The sequence below is a fragment of the Tursiops truncatus genome, chromosome 9 (assembly GCF_011762595.2).
Source record: "Tursiops truncatus isolate mTurTru1 chromosome 9, mTurTru1.mat.Y, whole genome shotgun sequence".
Taxonomy (NCBI): Eukaryota; Metazoa; Chordata; class Mammalia; order Artiodactyla; family Delphinidae; genus Tursiops; species Tursiops truncatus.
In genome coordinates this window covers 76,668,000-76,684,770 of record NC_047042.1, presented here as the reverse complement: position 1 = coordinate 76,684,770, position 16,771 = coordinate 76,668,000, and the positions used below count along the sequence as shown (strand labels likewise).

At 40.2% G+C, this 16,771-nt stretch overlaps 1 protein-coding gene across 1 annotated transcript in view; it reads left to right on the top strand.

Annotated features, from left to right (window-relative positions):
* Positions 1–1,237: 1,237 nt before the first annotated feature.
* The window catches only part of FAM3C (FAM3 metabolism regulating signaling molecule C), a 56,280-nt gene continuing 40,746 nt past the window's right edge, over positions 1,238–16,771 (top strand). The window contains exons 1-2 of the mRNA XM_004318393.4: positions 1,238–1,415; positions 14,838–14,892. Coding sequence (XP_004318441.1) covers positions 14,880–14,892 — 13 coding nt within the window. The 5' untranslated portion in view covers positions 1,238–1,415; positions 14,838–14,879. The remainder of the gene's footprint in view (positions 1,416–14,837; positions 14,893–16,771) is intronic.

Sequence of the window (16,771 nt, the reverse complement as noted above, 5' to 3'; positions counted from 1 at the left end):
TTCACAAATATGGCCTGACCTCCCTAATCAAGAGGCTTCTAAATTCTTTCAGTGGGACCTGAGGAACTAGGGGAAGCATGGTGACAGTACATGTTGTATTTTGGTATCATAAGAAACAAAGTGCCTTGTTCGTTTGGAGCTAGATGGACTAGGCTGGAATTCCAACTTCACAACTTACTACCTTATATGTTTGAACAAGTGATTTAAACTCAACTTTGGAGTCTTGGTTTTTTGATTTGTTAAAGCAAAATACAGATCATATTGACTTCGGTTGAGTTGTGAGCATTAAATGAGAATACATTCCCAAAGGCCCATCAAGGTCCAAGCAAAATAAGGCTCTCAGAATGCATTTATTGCTTCCTCCTCCTACCATGGAACACAAACTTCCAAATTCATAGCTATTACTTAAGTTCTGTGTTTTATATTTTTGCAGGAAAGTTAAGACTTGGTAGAAGACTAACTATGGTTAGACCCTATTATTTCTTTAATGCAATTTAATTTCTACAACCATGTATTGTTCCGACATTCTACCTAATAATAGTTAATGATGAGAGTTATAGTTATTAATTATTCTGGAATATGTATCGGAATTATGAAACTATTTTGTGTTCTCAAGTTTTGGATAGTGGGACTTGGATTGACTTCTCAATTAACAGCACAATCGTGGGAAAAGGTGTGTACAGGAGAAAAACATTTCTAACTGTCGGGTTCCTAAATAAATGAAACAAAAGTGAGGTGCAAAATACAAGCACTACCTTTCTCCTTGGGTCAGACATTTGGGGTTACCAACGTTCTAGCGCTCCGACAGGTAGTATTTTCACCGTAGGTTAGTTAGCTTTTAAGGAGTCAAAAGGAACTCGCCTACGACCTTACGTTGAACTGACCGTCTCGTATACCCTAGCTGGTGGACTTCTAGAATGGGACTGATTACTTTAAAATTTCTTCCTTTAAGGTGGGGATTATGGAAGTGTGGGTCAAGGCGGCGTGTGGTAGAAATAGACGATACCTATCTGCCCTCTTCTGGGGTGCGGCCGGCCGCCGCCCCTGCGGCTCCCACGTGGCAGGTCCCGAAAGCGCAGCGCAGGCGGGGGGCGGGGCCGCAGGGCCCTCCCTCTCAGCTCTACGGCCCCTCCCTCCGGCCTCTGGGGCGACCGTTAGGTCCTCCACCGCCAGGGGGCGGGCGCGGCTTCCCGGCGGCGGGGCCCATTGGTCGCGGCGGGTAAGTGAGGGAGGCGGCCCAGCGGCTAGCTGGCTTCCTCTTGGCCACTCGCGGGGGTGAGGGGAAGCCGTAGGAACCCGGGAGGAAGCGGAGGAGCGAGCGGGAGGCGGCGGTGGCTCCTGTCGACCTTCGGCAAGACTGACCGCAGGGAGGCCGAAAAGCGGGCACGCGCGGCGGAGAGGCGGGCGGAAGGCCGGTGAGACGCACGGGGAGGCGGACGGAGCCGCGGCCGAGGGCGGGGAGGATGGAGGGAGGCTGGGGGCAGCCGGGCACCCACCTTCACCTTTATCCTCTGCTCACCCCGCGACCGCCGGCCCGGGGTGTGCCTGGGCGTACTCAGGTCGTCGTGGCGCGTCCCGCCGAGGGCAGGGCGCGGCAGGACCAGGGCACCAGAGCGTGGTTGGCCGGGGGTCCGGGCCGCCGCCCCCGCGCGGGCATCCCCAGTACGGCGGCCAGTCCGCGGAGGGCGGGGCGGCCACTGCACCTGGCGCTCCGGCCTGTGACTGGCACCTGGGGCGCGCGTCCGGCTCTGGGGCTCCCGCTCGTGTTGGAAATGGGGGCCGAGTGCTCTAAAGAGGCGGGGATGGAGTTGTAGGTTGCATTTGAACTCTGAGGAGGGCGGTCTTGGCTCACTTGTAAAGTTTTAGTGTCTTCTAAGTTGGAAGTACTTTTTATTTTTAAAACCTATGTCGGCCCATTGGCATTCGGTGTCATTGATGGATGTGCTATTCGTTCCTTTTTTTTTCTTTTTCTTGTTTTTCCCCATTTGTTTGCCGCTGTCCTCACAGTTTCTACCATATGTTACGATTTGTGACCCTAGATCTGAATAATGAGTGTTGGACTGACATTGAGATTAAGATCTCCAACTGTAATTTTTTGTGTTTTCATCATCCTCTACCTTTTGCTTTTTAAAATTTCGTGTCATACAAAACTATTTAATTGACAGAACCTTTTCTTTGTTTCTTTTTATTTGGCCTAAAAGAATATGAATACAATGATCCTAGATACTAGATTGCTTACTAGGCACTGTGTCAAGTGCTTTCATATGCACATTTATTTCTTACAACCCATAGAGTAGGTCCGTTTGTGTATCTTTCCCAATTTTACTGAGAAATTATGAACTCCCATAGAGGTTGAGGTTGATGCTGACAGTAGATCCCAGACCCCTTGAACTCTTAACCACCTTTCAGGACTAATGGTATGCTGTCACATTTTACAATTTTACGTGAAGGGAAACCTTAATGTTATTCATACAGTGCATCATTGAGTACAAAGGGATCTCCATTTAATTTAGAACATACAAGTTACTAACTCATGCCATTCAGCAAGAGATTGGCAGAATCAGCATCCGGGTTGGTCATATCATTAACTATCTCTTTTTAAAAGCTGCCAGTCTCTTGAGTTCCCTGTCAGTTTACTAATTAAATCACAGGGTTTTTTTTTTTTTTCCAGTGTATACAGGTGTGAGAAGCTTTGTTTCACAGATTCTGTGTAATGTTTTCTCAGCTCTTTTAAAGACTAGCATTTCTTGATAGTAAGAAATAAAACGAGTTTCATGCAGTGATTCTCAACCTGGGGATCTCTCAGAATCACCCATAAATGAGGATTTTTAAAAAGGATGCAGTCAGCCCCCCCTGCCCCCCGCCCCGCCCCCAAATCCCCAATGGAGGGGGCTTCTGTTTAAAAGGGAGTCAAAATAAGACTGAGCACCACTGGGTTAAAGTGACTTTTTAAATAAACTTAATATATGTTACAATTAAAACAGAATTACTAACTAATCTTTTCATAATTAAAGACGATACATTAAAAAGGGAAAAGTCACTGGAAAGAGGGTCAAAGGACAAAGAGATTGTTGAATGGTGAAAAGTAGCCCCTGTGGGGAATCATAAGAATGTTATTTTTTTTTTACCACATATTTTAGGTCTTAAATGGGCAGTCTCAGTATTCAACAATTTTTACATTCATTTAGACATATGAGAGTGCCTATATGTGCCAGTAATTATAGGTAAGGTGGATACTGTGAATAAGGCAGCCTGGACCCTCACAAAGCTAGTGGGTTGGCCAAAATGTTCGTTCGGGTTTTTCCATAACATCTTATGGAACTTTAAAAGGTTTTGTGAATTTTATTCTGCTCCTAAAATAGAGCCAGCTGATGTTCCTCAGAGGAGGAAATTGTATTCCACTGCCTCTAAATTTCCACAGTTTACCCCATCAGTATTCTTTCATTGTCTCCTTCATCGGCCTGTTTGTTTGATTCAAGCTATTTTATTACTTACATCTGCCTTATCTATAATCTAATTAATTTTCATCTGTTCATTATTTTTCTAGTCTCTGGTGAGTTTTTAAATTTCCTTTAAAAACTAAATTTATTCCACATAACATAAAATTTACCATTTTAAGTGTACAATTCAGTGACATTTAGTGCATTCATAGTATTGGGCAGTCACCACTTCTGTTTAGTTCTACAACATTTTCATCACCCTAAAAGGGAACCTCATGTTCGTTAAGCAGTTACTCACCATTCCCCAACCTTTGGCAACCACTAGTCCGCTTTCTCTGTCTACAGATTTATCTATTCTGAATATTCCATGTAAATGGAGTCAAAATAGGTGATCTTTTGTGTCTAGCTTCTTTTACTTAGCATTATGTTTTAGAGGTTCATTCATCTTGTAGCCTGTATCAGTACTTCATTCCTTTTTATGGCTGAATAATATTCCATGTATAGAAACATATTACATTTTGTTTAGTCATTCATCCATTGATGGACCCTGGTGGGTTTTTGTGTGCTAGTGAGAAAAAGTTATGTGGACGTCTGTAGCTATGAGTCTGCATTAATTTTCATCATAAGTTCTGCATGGCTTGTTTAGATAGTATCATGGTTATCAGGTGTACTACTTGACTCTCCATACCATTCAGCCTCTGCAGTTAGTTGATCATTAAATGTGTATTGAAGGACCTGTGCTTGTATCGAAGGACCAAAAAATGAATTTTTTAATTGGTTCAGAAAGTTTTACACTAGAATCTTCTTACTACCAGTTCTCTGCAAATGGCTGCTAACTTGCATCTCCAGGGCCCTTGGGCAGATGGAGCCACTCTGCTCCTCCGTTTCTTCACATGAAAAGTTTGACTGACAGAATTATGTCTGCCCTGGTGCAGTGAAATTCTGCAGACTACTTAAAGACCGTATAAATGAAGTGAATATATGGGGGAATTCTAAAACATTCAGAATAGGAACCTGTAACATCCCATCTAATATAATGTAAAATATTATAGTTACATGAGGAGATGAAGATAGTTTACTAGTTATACTCCTGTAAATTTGTGCCTTTCGTCTCATTTTATAGTGATTTGTGAACTAGACACTTCTTTATCCTGCTTATGTTCAACTTCTTATAGTTAACATGTAGTTTTATTTTTGCTGTTGTACTCAATAATGTCTGTTTCTCCCTCCCTTTCTTTCTTTCCATCTACCCATTCATCCATCTTTCTTTCTCCTCTTGGATGGTATAGTGTAGCATTAAAGTAGGTTACATTACAGCTGTTTAATCGACAGTTGTGGAGCTCTGAAGGAGCAGACGGAACAAAATGTCATTTTGTCTTGTTTTCTGTTTTGGGTATGTTTGTACTGTCAGTTACAGAAATCTGATCCCCATTTCATTTCTTCAACTGGATTATGACTTTTTAAGCAAAATTCTGCTTTGGTAGAGAGGAAACTGCAAGAAAATATTGGGACAGTTTTAATTTTGCACTCTGTTGTTAGCATTGCAAACAGGAGTTCGCTTTGCTTTGTTCCTCAGCACATTATTTCCAGATTTATTCACTGCCCACCTCTCCCTCCTCACCCCCGAAGGAGACCTGGCCCAGAGTCAGGTTGATTTCCATTCATTGTTAAGGAAAGAATGAAGATTCTTGTCCTGTGAAATTTTTTTTTTTTTTTGCGGTACGCGGGCCTCTCACTGCTGTGGCCTCTCCCGGTGCGGAGCACAGGCTCCGGACGCGCAGGCTCAGCGGCCATGGCTCACGGGCCCAGCCGCTCCGCGGCACGTGGGACCTTCCCGGACCAGGGCACGAACCCGTGTCCCCTGCATCGGCAGGCGGACTCCCAACCACTGCGCCACCAGGGAAGCCCTTGTCCTGTGAATTTTACCTTTGGGCTTTTTTGGCCTAGATCTGACTTACTCCCCACCACTACCCCAAACTTCTCTGTGTGTTTGGATTGGTGTACTATTGGGCTGAAGTTCTCACATCTAAGTGGAATGAGGATCGCCTGGGGAGTTTCGTAACCATGCAGGAGTTTTAATCCTCACTCCACGGGATTCTGGGCTCAGGAGTTTGCCTCGTAAAAAGCCCACTAGTAATTGTGGTGCCCATGGTGTGTGTTATTTTATAGTTAGGGATTCAAAGAACCAGATGTGATGTTTCATTGAATCTAAGATCTTTGTAAGGTACACCATTATTTTATTACTTTTAATCACAAAAATGTGGTTGTGAGCCTCATCCTGATTTAAAACTTGTTAAAATAAGGGAAGTAGTATGTATCTTGGAATCAAAATACAGAGTGTTAGGTACCTGAGAAACCACAAGTTCCTCTTGTTATGGTAAAGGGTTATTACGAAGCTATGGGATAAAAGAATTATAATGTAACAATTCTTTAGACCTTTTACTTTGTAAAATTTGTTTATAATAGAGTTTAATATGTGATGCCTGTACTTGACATAAGTTTGTAACGAAGATTATACTGATGACTTTGTTTTAAAATGCAAGGTAGCTGGATCATAGGGTGTAATGCACTCCAATTTGGCCCCATATTATTTTCATCCTACCCATTTCCAGTCTTTCACATGTTGGTGTTTCAGATCAGGTAAGAAGTCTTATTTTTAAGCTTCTGTGTACTTTAGCGATTTCCATTTTGTAATCACAGTCCATTAAAATATTTACTTAATGTCACGTTGACATTATTGTGGCTTGATCATTTGATTTCTTTTTTATCACTTTTTTTCTGTTAGAGAGTTCATAGCCCTCATTAATGCCAGCTAGCTGGTTATATGCATATACACCAGCCACCTACTGTCCTATAATGAGTAGTTTTAGGATGTTGTGGTGGTAATTGTCATCAGCACCAAGTCTGGGTCAGAGTAAACCTGAACTTTGCTTGCCAACTTAAATAGAAACACCATGGTGGTACATTGGGTCCTGAATGAGGGAATATCTGTAGATTAGGACAAATCTTTGCTCATCAATGAGAATTCATTGAAGAGCAACCCCTCCTGCTGTGGTGTTTCCTTAGTGACATCATTTTGGCAAACGAAATATTTTTGTCAGGAGAAACCTGCTTAACTGTGTTAGATTTGGGATGGGGAAAGCTGAGTACGTGTCCATTTAGTTTCTAATTACTTCAGGTATTGATATTTACAGAAAACATGGTTAAATGCCTGTTGATCAAGTGAAATATTTCAGAAATCTAATACCAAATTTCTGAAGAGGAAAGACTGTAGGTCTCTAGCAAATTCACATCACAGTGGTGGAAGGAGTTGTCCTCTGGAACTCTCAGTGTAGGGTGAACACTGTCGCAATAGTTCTGCTTTTAGAGGGTAGTGTGCATGTGGTCTGGCAGGCTTGATTACTTCTCCCTGCACTAGTCACTGGGGCCAAGTCAGGACAGGCAGGGCACTTGCATGATTAGCAGGGCTCTTTGCTAACTGGTTTTTAACTCGAGGGACAGGTTGGGATGACAGTTATAGTTTGTCGTGTCTCATTCTTAAGAGAATGAAGTTTTATCCAGCTGCTGCAGAACAGATGGAAGTTTTCTGAAGTGTTACTCTCTCCAGGCACTGCCAGGAGAAGCAGATAAAAACAAAGGATAGCAGATTATGCTGGGTAGACAGACTGTGGAGGAAAGCTAAGTGCACCCAGAACGTTTTGCGGGGAAGGGTGGGGTGCCTTCTGGTTCATTTGTGCTTTTCCACAGTATGCTTTTAATCCTGTTTCTGAGGCCCAGTTAGATATTAATCCTCTTTTTAATGTAATTTCAATGTGTAATTTCAATGTGATGCTATTGTATTAAGAAAATAAGTAATGGTATTAGTTCAGAAAACTTATAAACCCAGGGTTAGATCATTCGTATCCCTGTCTTCTTAAGGTTTTCAATAGAACATTAACGTTTTCTTCTAAAAGATTTATTTATTGGTTCTATAGAGCCATTGTTTAGAAGTTTTTGGTCTGTTGTTCTGCAGTCTCACCTTTTTGAAGGCCATTTTGCAGGAGATTGGATACATTTACCTTTTCCTCCGTGATCTTTGGAAAAAGTGAATATATTCTTGGCATTATAGAATTATACAGATCTTCTTTCTTTACCAAATACTTTGTTTTTAGCTCCTTTGCTTTTTTTTTTTATTTTCTTCTAGTCAAAATGTAAGATTAGTTTAAAAACCTGGGATACTTTTCTAGTTGTTATGTAGACGTCGAAAAATTTCCCTTTCACCATATAGGGTCATACTTACACTTTTAAGTGTCTGACACATGTGTGTTAAAATGGTAGATTTTTAAAACATCCATTCTCTAGGATTCTATATCAGAGTCTCCTACTAGAACTAAAATACTGTTAAGGTAGTAATTGGATTTTTTTTCTGTTGCTTAACAGAAAACACCAAATTCTATTAAATTCACAATATTTATAACACGGTGATAGCAGCTCACATATCATACTGAGTGTTTGAATGTTAAGATTCTTTCAAATGAATGCAGTCTTCTCACCCTCTTCATTTCGTTATTTCAGAAATGTATCCCTCCTGGTGAAGATGTGTGCATAGTGGCATCTGGGGGAGATGGGTACTTGATAGCAGTCTGCACCTACCATAGTGACAGCTTTCTATTAAAGCAAAGATTTCTTAAAACTAAATATTTGGAATTTTAAAAATTGATCAAACATCAGGTGCACAGTTACCCGTCCCCCCTTCTCCCTTTTTAAGCCCATCACAAAAATAATCACTTTTAAAGACTTTAGAAAACAGTTAAGATCTCGTCACTATCATTTTACAGTTAATGAAATGGGATATAATAAGATTAATTTTCCCTGTTTTTTTTAATGTCTCCTGGGATCGTTTGGAAAACATTCCTAGATTTATTCCCATCTTTGCTGTAGGTGGACAGCTTCATCTGTAGGAAGGGAAGGACTTCTTTTCTCTTGAAGAGGATCCATTATATTGCTTCTCACGGAGTATATGCTTCTTCCATGAAGAGCAGTTGATTATGAAAATGTATGGTGAACACGTATAGAACACAGAAGTCAGCATTGTCTGATTTGTCCTACTTCTGTACTAGTACTTCTAAGAGGACCCATAGAAGCCTTATGGGAATTGTATAGCCCACAAGTAGCCCAGCAAGAAATGTTGGAATATTAGAGCATGGTCAGGAAAGTTTTTTATTCCTCTATTTATAAAGTTTTTAAAATTTAAGTTCATTTTTTATTCCTTTACCTCAGGTTGGCAAATTGTGACCTATGGGTCCACATGGGTCATGAACCAAGACTGGCTTTTATATTTTTAGGTGGTTGGAAAGAAAAAATCAAAAGAAGAAGAATATTTTGTAATGTGAAAATTTTATGAAATTCAAATTTCAGTGTGCATAAGTGAAGTTTTATTATAACACAACTGAGCCCATTTGTTTCCATATTGTGTATGGCTGCTTTTCAGTTACGACTACAGAGCAGAATAGTTTGAATAGACACTATATGGTCTAAAAGCTAAAGCATTTACCGTCTGGCCCTTTTACAGAAAATTGCCAACACTTGCTCTGTTTTATTTACATAAATGCAGGTATTTTTTGCAAATAGTTTTCTTTAAATACCATACTTTTGTTTGTACGCATAACATTAGAAGAACTTACCCTTGTGACTTTTAGCTGCAGTATTCTTTTGATTTCAGTATTATATCATTTTCCTCTTTAACTGATCTGGGACTGAAAATTTAGTCGCTTACATTTTGATCTTGAGAGGTGGTCTAGGTTCTCCAGAGAAATAGAACCAATAGGAGACTGCCTGTCTGTCTGTCTGTCAATCTATCTATCTGAGATAGATAACTATCAGAAGGAATCAGCTCATGCAGTTGTGGAGGCTGAGAAGTCCCAGGGTCTGCAGTTGGCAGGCGGGCGTCCACAGGCCTGAGAGCTGGGAGAAGTCAGTGGTATAAGTTTCAGTCCAAGTCCGAAGGCAGGTGAAGACCAATGGACCGGCTTGAAGACAGTAGGCATAAAGAGCAAATGCTGCCCTACTCAGCCTTTTTTGTTCTAGTCAGGTCTCCCAATGGATTGGGCAATGCTCACTCACTTGGGGAAGGCAAATTGCTTTACTCAGATGTTAATCGCATCCAATAACACCCTCACAGACACACCCAGAATGTTTGACAAAGTACGGTATCTGGGCGCCCAGTGGCCCAGTGGAGTTGACACACATAAATTAGCCATCACTGGGCCTAAATGTACTTTGAATCTATTTGCTTGTAGTTTTACCTTTTTTCTCCCCCCTTAGTCCTCTTGAAAAGCCCCAGTTCATATGAATATTAGAATCGTCTGTTGATTGTCAGTTGATTCATTTAAAATTGCTGTCCAGGAGGAAAAATTTTCTTCTACCCTTCTAGGTTCCTCTGCCTGGTCTAAAAATTAAATTAACATGAAACAGATTAGCAGAAAATCAATAGTTCAATAACATGTATACATGGGGGAGACCCAGGAAAACTGAGTCCTTAAATACTATCTTCCGCTAAAGACTAAAGAGGAGGGATGTAGGGGGTAGTGGTTTGGGACTTCAAAGGGGAGGAAGGCAATTCACGTGGAGATGGAAAAGCAGATGTTTGGTAAATGTTTGCTGGGTCTTGCAGTGGCAATGGGACACCTAGAGGAATTCTAACAAACAGATTTTGCTAGGTTCCTCCCTATCTACACATGTAGTTCATACTACAGTTATCTGTGGTTATAGTTCCCTTCCTGTTACAGACCCTCTATAAATTCTTTAGGCAGCTAAGGGGGAAGGTCAAAGAGTCTTTTGGGCCTTGACTGTTTCCAGCTCAAAATAATTAACACACCAAAGAGACATTTGGGGTTGCAAATTTTGTTTCCTTACATTGCTGTTCGGCCAGCACTGTGTTAAAAGTGGATTGAATGGAGTGTATTTTTGGAGTATAATTGGTATATATTTTTTTGGTATATATAATTGGTAGTATTTTCTTCTGGCTTAATTAAGTAGTCGTTTGTTAATATTAAATGTATCAGTGAGTGTGTCTGTATACTTCATTTTCCTTTGTCCTTTCTGTCTTGGACGAGTGTTCTTTTTTTTCTTTTTAAATAACTGCATCCTTTAAAGGCAGTAATACAGTTACTGGATTAAGAGACCACAGGAGGCAAGGCAGGTGACGTTTCTGGAAGACAGATATGGAGTACAAAAAGGGGGCGGAGTAGAGTCATGCGAGGATCATTGTAAAAATACAGTACGTTATATACATATTTGCACCATCAGCTTTCAACTCTGAAATAGTATTTACACTATTGTTACAGTCCTGGTTAGAGAACAGTTTTTCTTTCAAAGCTCGGCCTGATGGCAAATGAAAATTTTGGGTGAATTCATAGTCCCATGAGGTTCTTAGGCTGCATAGTCCAAGAGGAGGGTTCCAGCTTCTATTTCATCCATTTTAATTTCATTTTAATTTCAGTATTAAACAAGTATTTAAATTTGGTTTTACAAAAGAAAATTCTCAAAGGAGGGAAAAAAAAAACCCAACCATGGCCACGCTGTGTATTCTTTCTTCTTTTACAAACACTAAGGGCTGCAGCCCTCTGCTTCCAGGCCAACACTGGTGGCTGAAGAAAAATCTCACTAATGATGGTTTAAAACAAAACAAAACAAAGCAAAAAGACACAAAGACAAACCGAACCGACCTGATCGTGGCACACCGACCCTGTGGGGCTGCCTCTCCCGCCCTTGCTTCTGACCCCAAACTCAACAGGACTATTTTTCTTCTGGGGCAGGGCTTTTGGTATTGAACCCTCTTTAACCTCTTACCCCGAGGAGGTGGGAGGGGGAACCCTTTGGCTGGGACACCATGGGTGTCCAAGGAAAGAGTGGCCCTTAAGCCAGGTGTCTGAGGAGGTGGGATGAGGAAAAAGGCGGAGTACCGACACACAGGCGGGAGGGAGCCCGGCTGCACAGGCCTCGCCCAGTTCCCCTCAGGCCGCGTCCACGGGGTGGGCCTCCTCTGGGGCTCTGCGGACAGGACAGGGCCTCAGCCAGGGCCCCAGGGGAGGTGGGGGTGCCCGGGCAGGCATCTCTGCTCCCTTCCCGGCTCAGCGGGATGAGAGCAGGACACAGGCTTTGGGCTCCATGCCCCCTACCCACAGTGGGGACTGACGAGTGTTCTAACACACATGCTTAGTCATTTTGACAACCCATCAGAGCCCTAGAGTGGCTAGTTGGCAGCAGGGATTAGCAATTCCCAGAGCAATTTGCAAAAGCCAAATTGATTGACATGGAATTTTGTCAGGAAGCTTCTCAGAGCGTGGCAGGGAGCTGCTGGGAAGTGGAAGGGAAGTGGAATTGTTTATAGTATCAGCTTCTTACTTTCCCTTCACGTGACCTTGGACAAATCCCTTGACCTCATCTATAATGCCATAGGGCTGATGGGAAGATTACATAAAATAAGAATGTGTGTGACTTACTCTGCTGTTTGCATTATTTCCTAGTTTTTGTTAAATGGCAAGACTTTCCCGTCCTGGTGAACAATTGTTTTTATGGCTTATTTTGTTCATATAGAATGGGCCCTTATAATTTACCTGATGTAGCTCGAGTCCACTTCTCAAGGAAGGAATGAAAGTGTCACTTGACCTGTGTTTTTATCTATTGTCCTGAAGTTGATTGATTCTAGGACAATGCCTGTTTATTCAGGCCTGAATTTAACAAAACTTCATGAATCAGACCAACGTAGACAGCTGGGCTAAAGGAAATGTTTAAATTATAAGAAATTCGAAGAAATCTGGTATGTTGATCTGAGACCCTAATTCAGGTTCTCTCTTTCGATCCAGGTTACTTACTAAATTAGCGTTTATCCAGAACGGTGCTTCCTTGCTCCGGGCAGCATGATGGCCCTGCTTGCAGTGGGCTCTGATGATTGTGCACTTTACATGTTACAACCTGATCTGGCTCAGTCATTGATCTATAAAACACTGAAACTTATTGTCTTGACCTAGACTACACTTTTGGGGGGCAAAATGTATTTTACAAATGTATTTCACAAATGTGCTATTAGGGTTTCTGTTTGTTTGTTTGTTTTTAATCTGTCTTAAAAACACTCTCCTCCTACCACCCATATTCTTATTTTGGAAATGGCTCTAATTTCTATATCTCTGCCTTTTAATTAATATATAAGAACAATTATAAAATTTTCACCTGTTGCCTCTGAATTAAAGGGCTCTGAATTTTTAGCAGAGACCTTTTTCCTCCTTTTATTGCTGTGTTCATTTTCTCTGGACCTTTTCTACCTCCCCTTGGTTGTTGGAGGTTCAGTTTGAGGTATATAGCAGACTCCATTAAGGTGGTTTACTTCCCCCCCCATCCCCCAAGATGATTCTATGTAAAGATTTTCTTTGTTTTTAATGTTCTCCTAAGAAGACAAGTTAGGAATGATTTGGAATTAGCATATTGTAAACAGATACTCCTTGATTTGCTCTCAAATATATTCAATACTCTTTCCTTATGCCGATTTACACTCTTGAATCATTAATTTGCTTCTTAAGCAAACTAATTAAAAATGTGTCGTGGCTGAGATTTGATGAGATTTTAATTTAGAGATTTTATTAAATGTTATTCTCCGAGAAATTTAATGGAAAACATGAATTTGGCTAGACCATTGTAGTTGCTTATATTGTGGTCTTACTAGTGTTAAGTTTAGAAGCAGGCTGGTTAGGCAGTCCAAACAAGGGATAGGTACATGAGGCAGTGATTGTAATTGTACAGGTGTGACCTCCTCGGCAGGTAATGGAAACAGTGAAATAGAACATCAGGTGTCTGCTCAACTGCTTATCACTCTCCCCCCAAAAATTATCGCAGGCCATGTTCACATAAGAGTGATGTTATTTTGGAGTGTTAGCTGGGAGGAAAGACATATATGTGTGTTTTGAACATAATATTCAATCTTGCTGGAAGTCAAAAGAGGATTTATAGCTCGTTAGGGTTTTCATTTGAGAAGCCAAGATTTTTTTTTTTTTCTGCTTTTATGTGGTAACTTGTGGATACTTCAGTATCTCTTGTTTCCTGGATACTTCAGTATCTCTTGTTTCCTTGTAGCGTTTTCCTGGCCTGTGGCTAAGTAACAGTGTCTTTTCCTATTATGTGGAAGGTGTTCAGATAACTAACAAAGGAAATCAATAATGCTCAGTTCAGTACTGGTATAAATATAAATGTTGATATTTTCTTCAGGGTAGATTGAGCAGAAGGAAAGGGAGTTCCCGTAAGAACATTGGTCCTTTTAGATGCTCACCACCTCCACCCCCGATAAATCCTTATTGGTGAATAAGAAAACTGGATGTCTCACTCCCTTTCAGTGTCCTTCAGGAGTCTGCCATTGTTTTTATTTCAATCATTCTGTGCATTACTAGATCAGACATCAACATTGAAACACCAGTACTAAAATACAGTCTAAAATAAAGAAATATATATTCTTGATTGATGCAATTCATTAATCGAAATTTTCTTTGGACTACCTTTCCTGTACAATACATTGAGTAGACTGTGGAAGCTGTCTAGCTGAACTCGAGCATGAATTTCCTATCAAACTCGTATACTTGCTTTCCCATTTTCTTTTTAAAATTTCACCTATCTTGAGTTATTTCTTAGGGGGGAGCACACAAACATATACGCAGATTTTTTTTTCCAGTATCTATTTCTTGTTATTATTAGAATAATATCAGATTACAGTTTCTTCATTTGATGTATAACATACACTGTCAATAATGATGATTGCTGGAATATTTAAAATTGCAGTTCTATAGATCTGAATATGTTCTTTCACAAATTTAAATTGAAAACATGAAGAGGAAGAGGACCCCTGGTATTAAGATAAGGTGCCTTTCCTGTAAGTGCTTATCATAGTGACACCTGAATTGTGTGATAGGAGTGAGCCCTAGAGCAGGAGCCAGCAGACCTAAATCCTCACCCCATTTCTGCAGGTAATTTGTTCCCTCACTAGATAAGCAGCTTAACCTCTTTGGACCTCAGCTGAAAACTGGTGGTTTGGAACTAAATATCAAAAGTTTGTTACAAATGCATAATCACTGAGAACAGTAAGGCATCATTCTGTCCATGCTTGATGACAAGTTTTCCCTCCGTCCTTCAGTTAAGGAGCGGGAGATAGAGCAGTTTTAGACACACCCTCCTCTCCGGAGCTTTTATGGCCCGGTGGAAGGAGACAGGCCCAGTGCTAAGAGCTTTTTCATTAAATGTTAATATTGGTAGAATACTTAGAAATGTCATGACATTTACTTAATTAGTTTAATATATACACTCCAAATCAAACTCAATCTAGGGAGGAATGCTCATTCTAGACCTAATGCTGTTTGCCTTTTCTTTTGATTCTAGGAGCTTATTTAATGAAAAGTGCCATAGACTGAAAAACCAAACATGAGGGTAGCAGGTAAGATACTTACTTCAGTAGAAATAATTTTGCTTTTTGTATAACCTGTTTGTTTAGTAATGACTGAATGAGAGGGTAAATAATCATTTTCTATGTTGAGTGTGACTGAATATAACAAACTAAATCATTATTTAGCCTTTTTACTTTTTTAGGTAGTTGGCAAATCATAAATTGGACGTTTAGTGGGTTCTACATAAGTTTTTGGGGGACGCTTCTGTTGAAATTATTTATGCTAAATATTTTAAGTTATGGTTTTTAATGTTTACGTCCTTATACATTAAGCTTGTTTGCCTAATAATATAAAAATATAAATACATATATATATAATGTTCATATAAAGAACGATTTTGATAACTTAGGGAGGCTGATTTTTATTTTTGCTAAGTTGTAGCTTGTTGAGAAAAATGAATTGTGAACTTTAAAAGCTTAAATCTTTCCTATGTGTGTACATAAATTGAAACTAGTGTACGTGAAGAATTCAGTAAAATGTCTTTTGCGTAAATGACTGTCGTATTTGCTAGGTCAGGTTTAGCCTGCATTAGTGAGGTTATGTGTAAGGACATCTGTTCCTTAGGCAGCATACTGAGGAAATTTAAAAATACCATTTGGTGTTCATAGTATTAAGGTAGTTACCTTTATCGAAAGACAGATCCATAAATAACAGGAGAGGCTGAGACCTCTTCCTAACTATAGTGAAAACAAGTGTGATCCCTCCACCCTGCCCCTCTAGCACAGCCACTGTGTAGAAGATGCACACTTTACATAGAAATTTCTACTAAGTAGTGTGTGTCCATCATAGGAGACAGCTTGTCATTTCTCAAAATCAAGATAGTCATTCTTTTAATTATCATCTCACCATTAAAAAAAATTTTCTTATGGCGGCGTCTCTAATGGTATGGTTCTAAAAGTACGTTACTTATTTAAGCATGGTGATTTGAAATAAAGCAAGTTTCTCTTTCTCATGTAATTCTACATTCATTCTAGTTGAAATTAACTTTGTCATCTAATCCATTTCTCTGATTAATTAATACCAAGATTAATTGATGAGTAATTATTCACTGAGTGCTGATGTTATATTTGACACTGTTCTTAGTATAGGTCTCAAGGGAACTGCCTTTAATGAAGGAATAGGAAGATTAGCTATTAGTTTATTGATTGTAGACTAATTAATCTCTTCTAATTAAAAAAAAAATCCTGGTTGCTTTGAAATATCCTTATAGCCATTATTCTTACAGTGAGGCATTAATATCTCAAGTTTATGCTTTTTGGTTTGTGAAAAATAGGGACACACTCAGATTAGTACAGTCCATGGCTGGAAGTAGGAGGGAATCTCATGGGTGGAATGGGAACTGTGGTGTGCTGTGGGTAGGCCCTTCCCAGTCCAGAAGTGGATGGTGACAGCTCTGGGGGAGCCCCTCTGCAACAGGAGGTCCAGAACCCTACCATTATGGAGGCTCTGCTGGTCTTCACCCGCCTGCCCCTCTCAGGGACCTTCTGCTTGTTCTATCACCAGTTAGTTTCTCCACCTCTAAATTCTCTGTCTCTTAGAGCTTTTGTTTCCTCCTACTTCCTTTGATGGTTTCTTATACTTCAGTAGGTCTTGGTTTAAAACTAAATTCTGCCGCTGACTAGTTATGTGACCTTAGGCAAGTGATCTAAATTTTTGACCTTGTTTTCCTTATTTGTAAAATGAAAAGAGTGTCTTGAAAGGCTGTGCAAATGAAGTTGTGCTAATAAGGCACTTAGGTCTGTAGTAGGCACTCACTAAATGGTGTGTGTATATTTTATATACATGTATGTATATGTAAATATGTTGTATATTGTTTAGTATAGGCTTAGGTTTAGCTTGGTATTGAATTTAGTCCAGAACTTTTGTGTA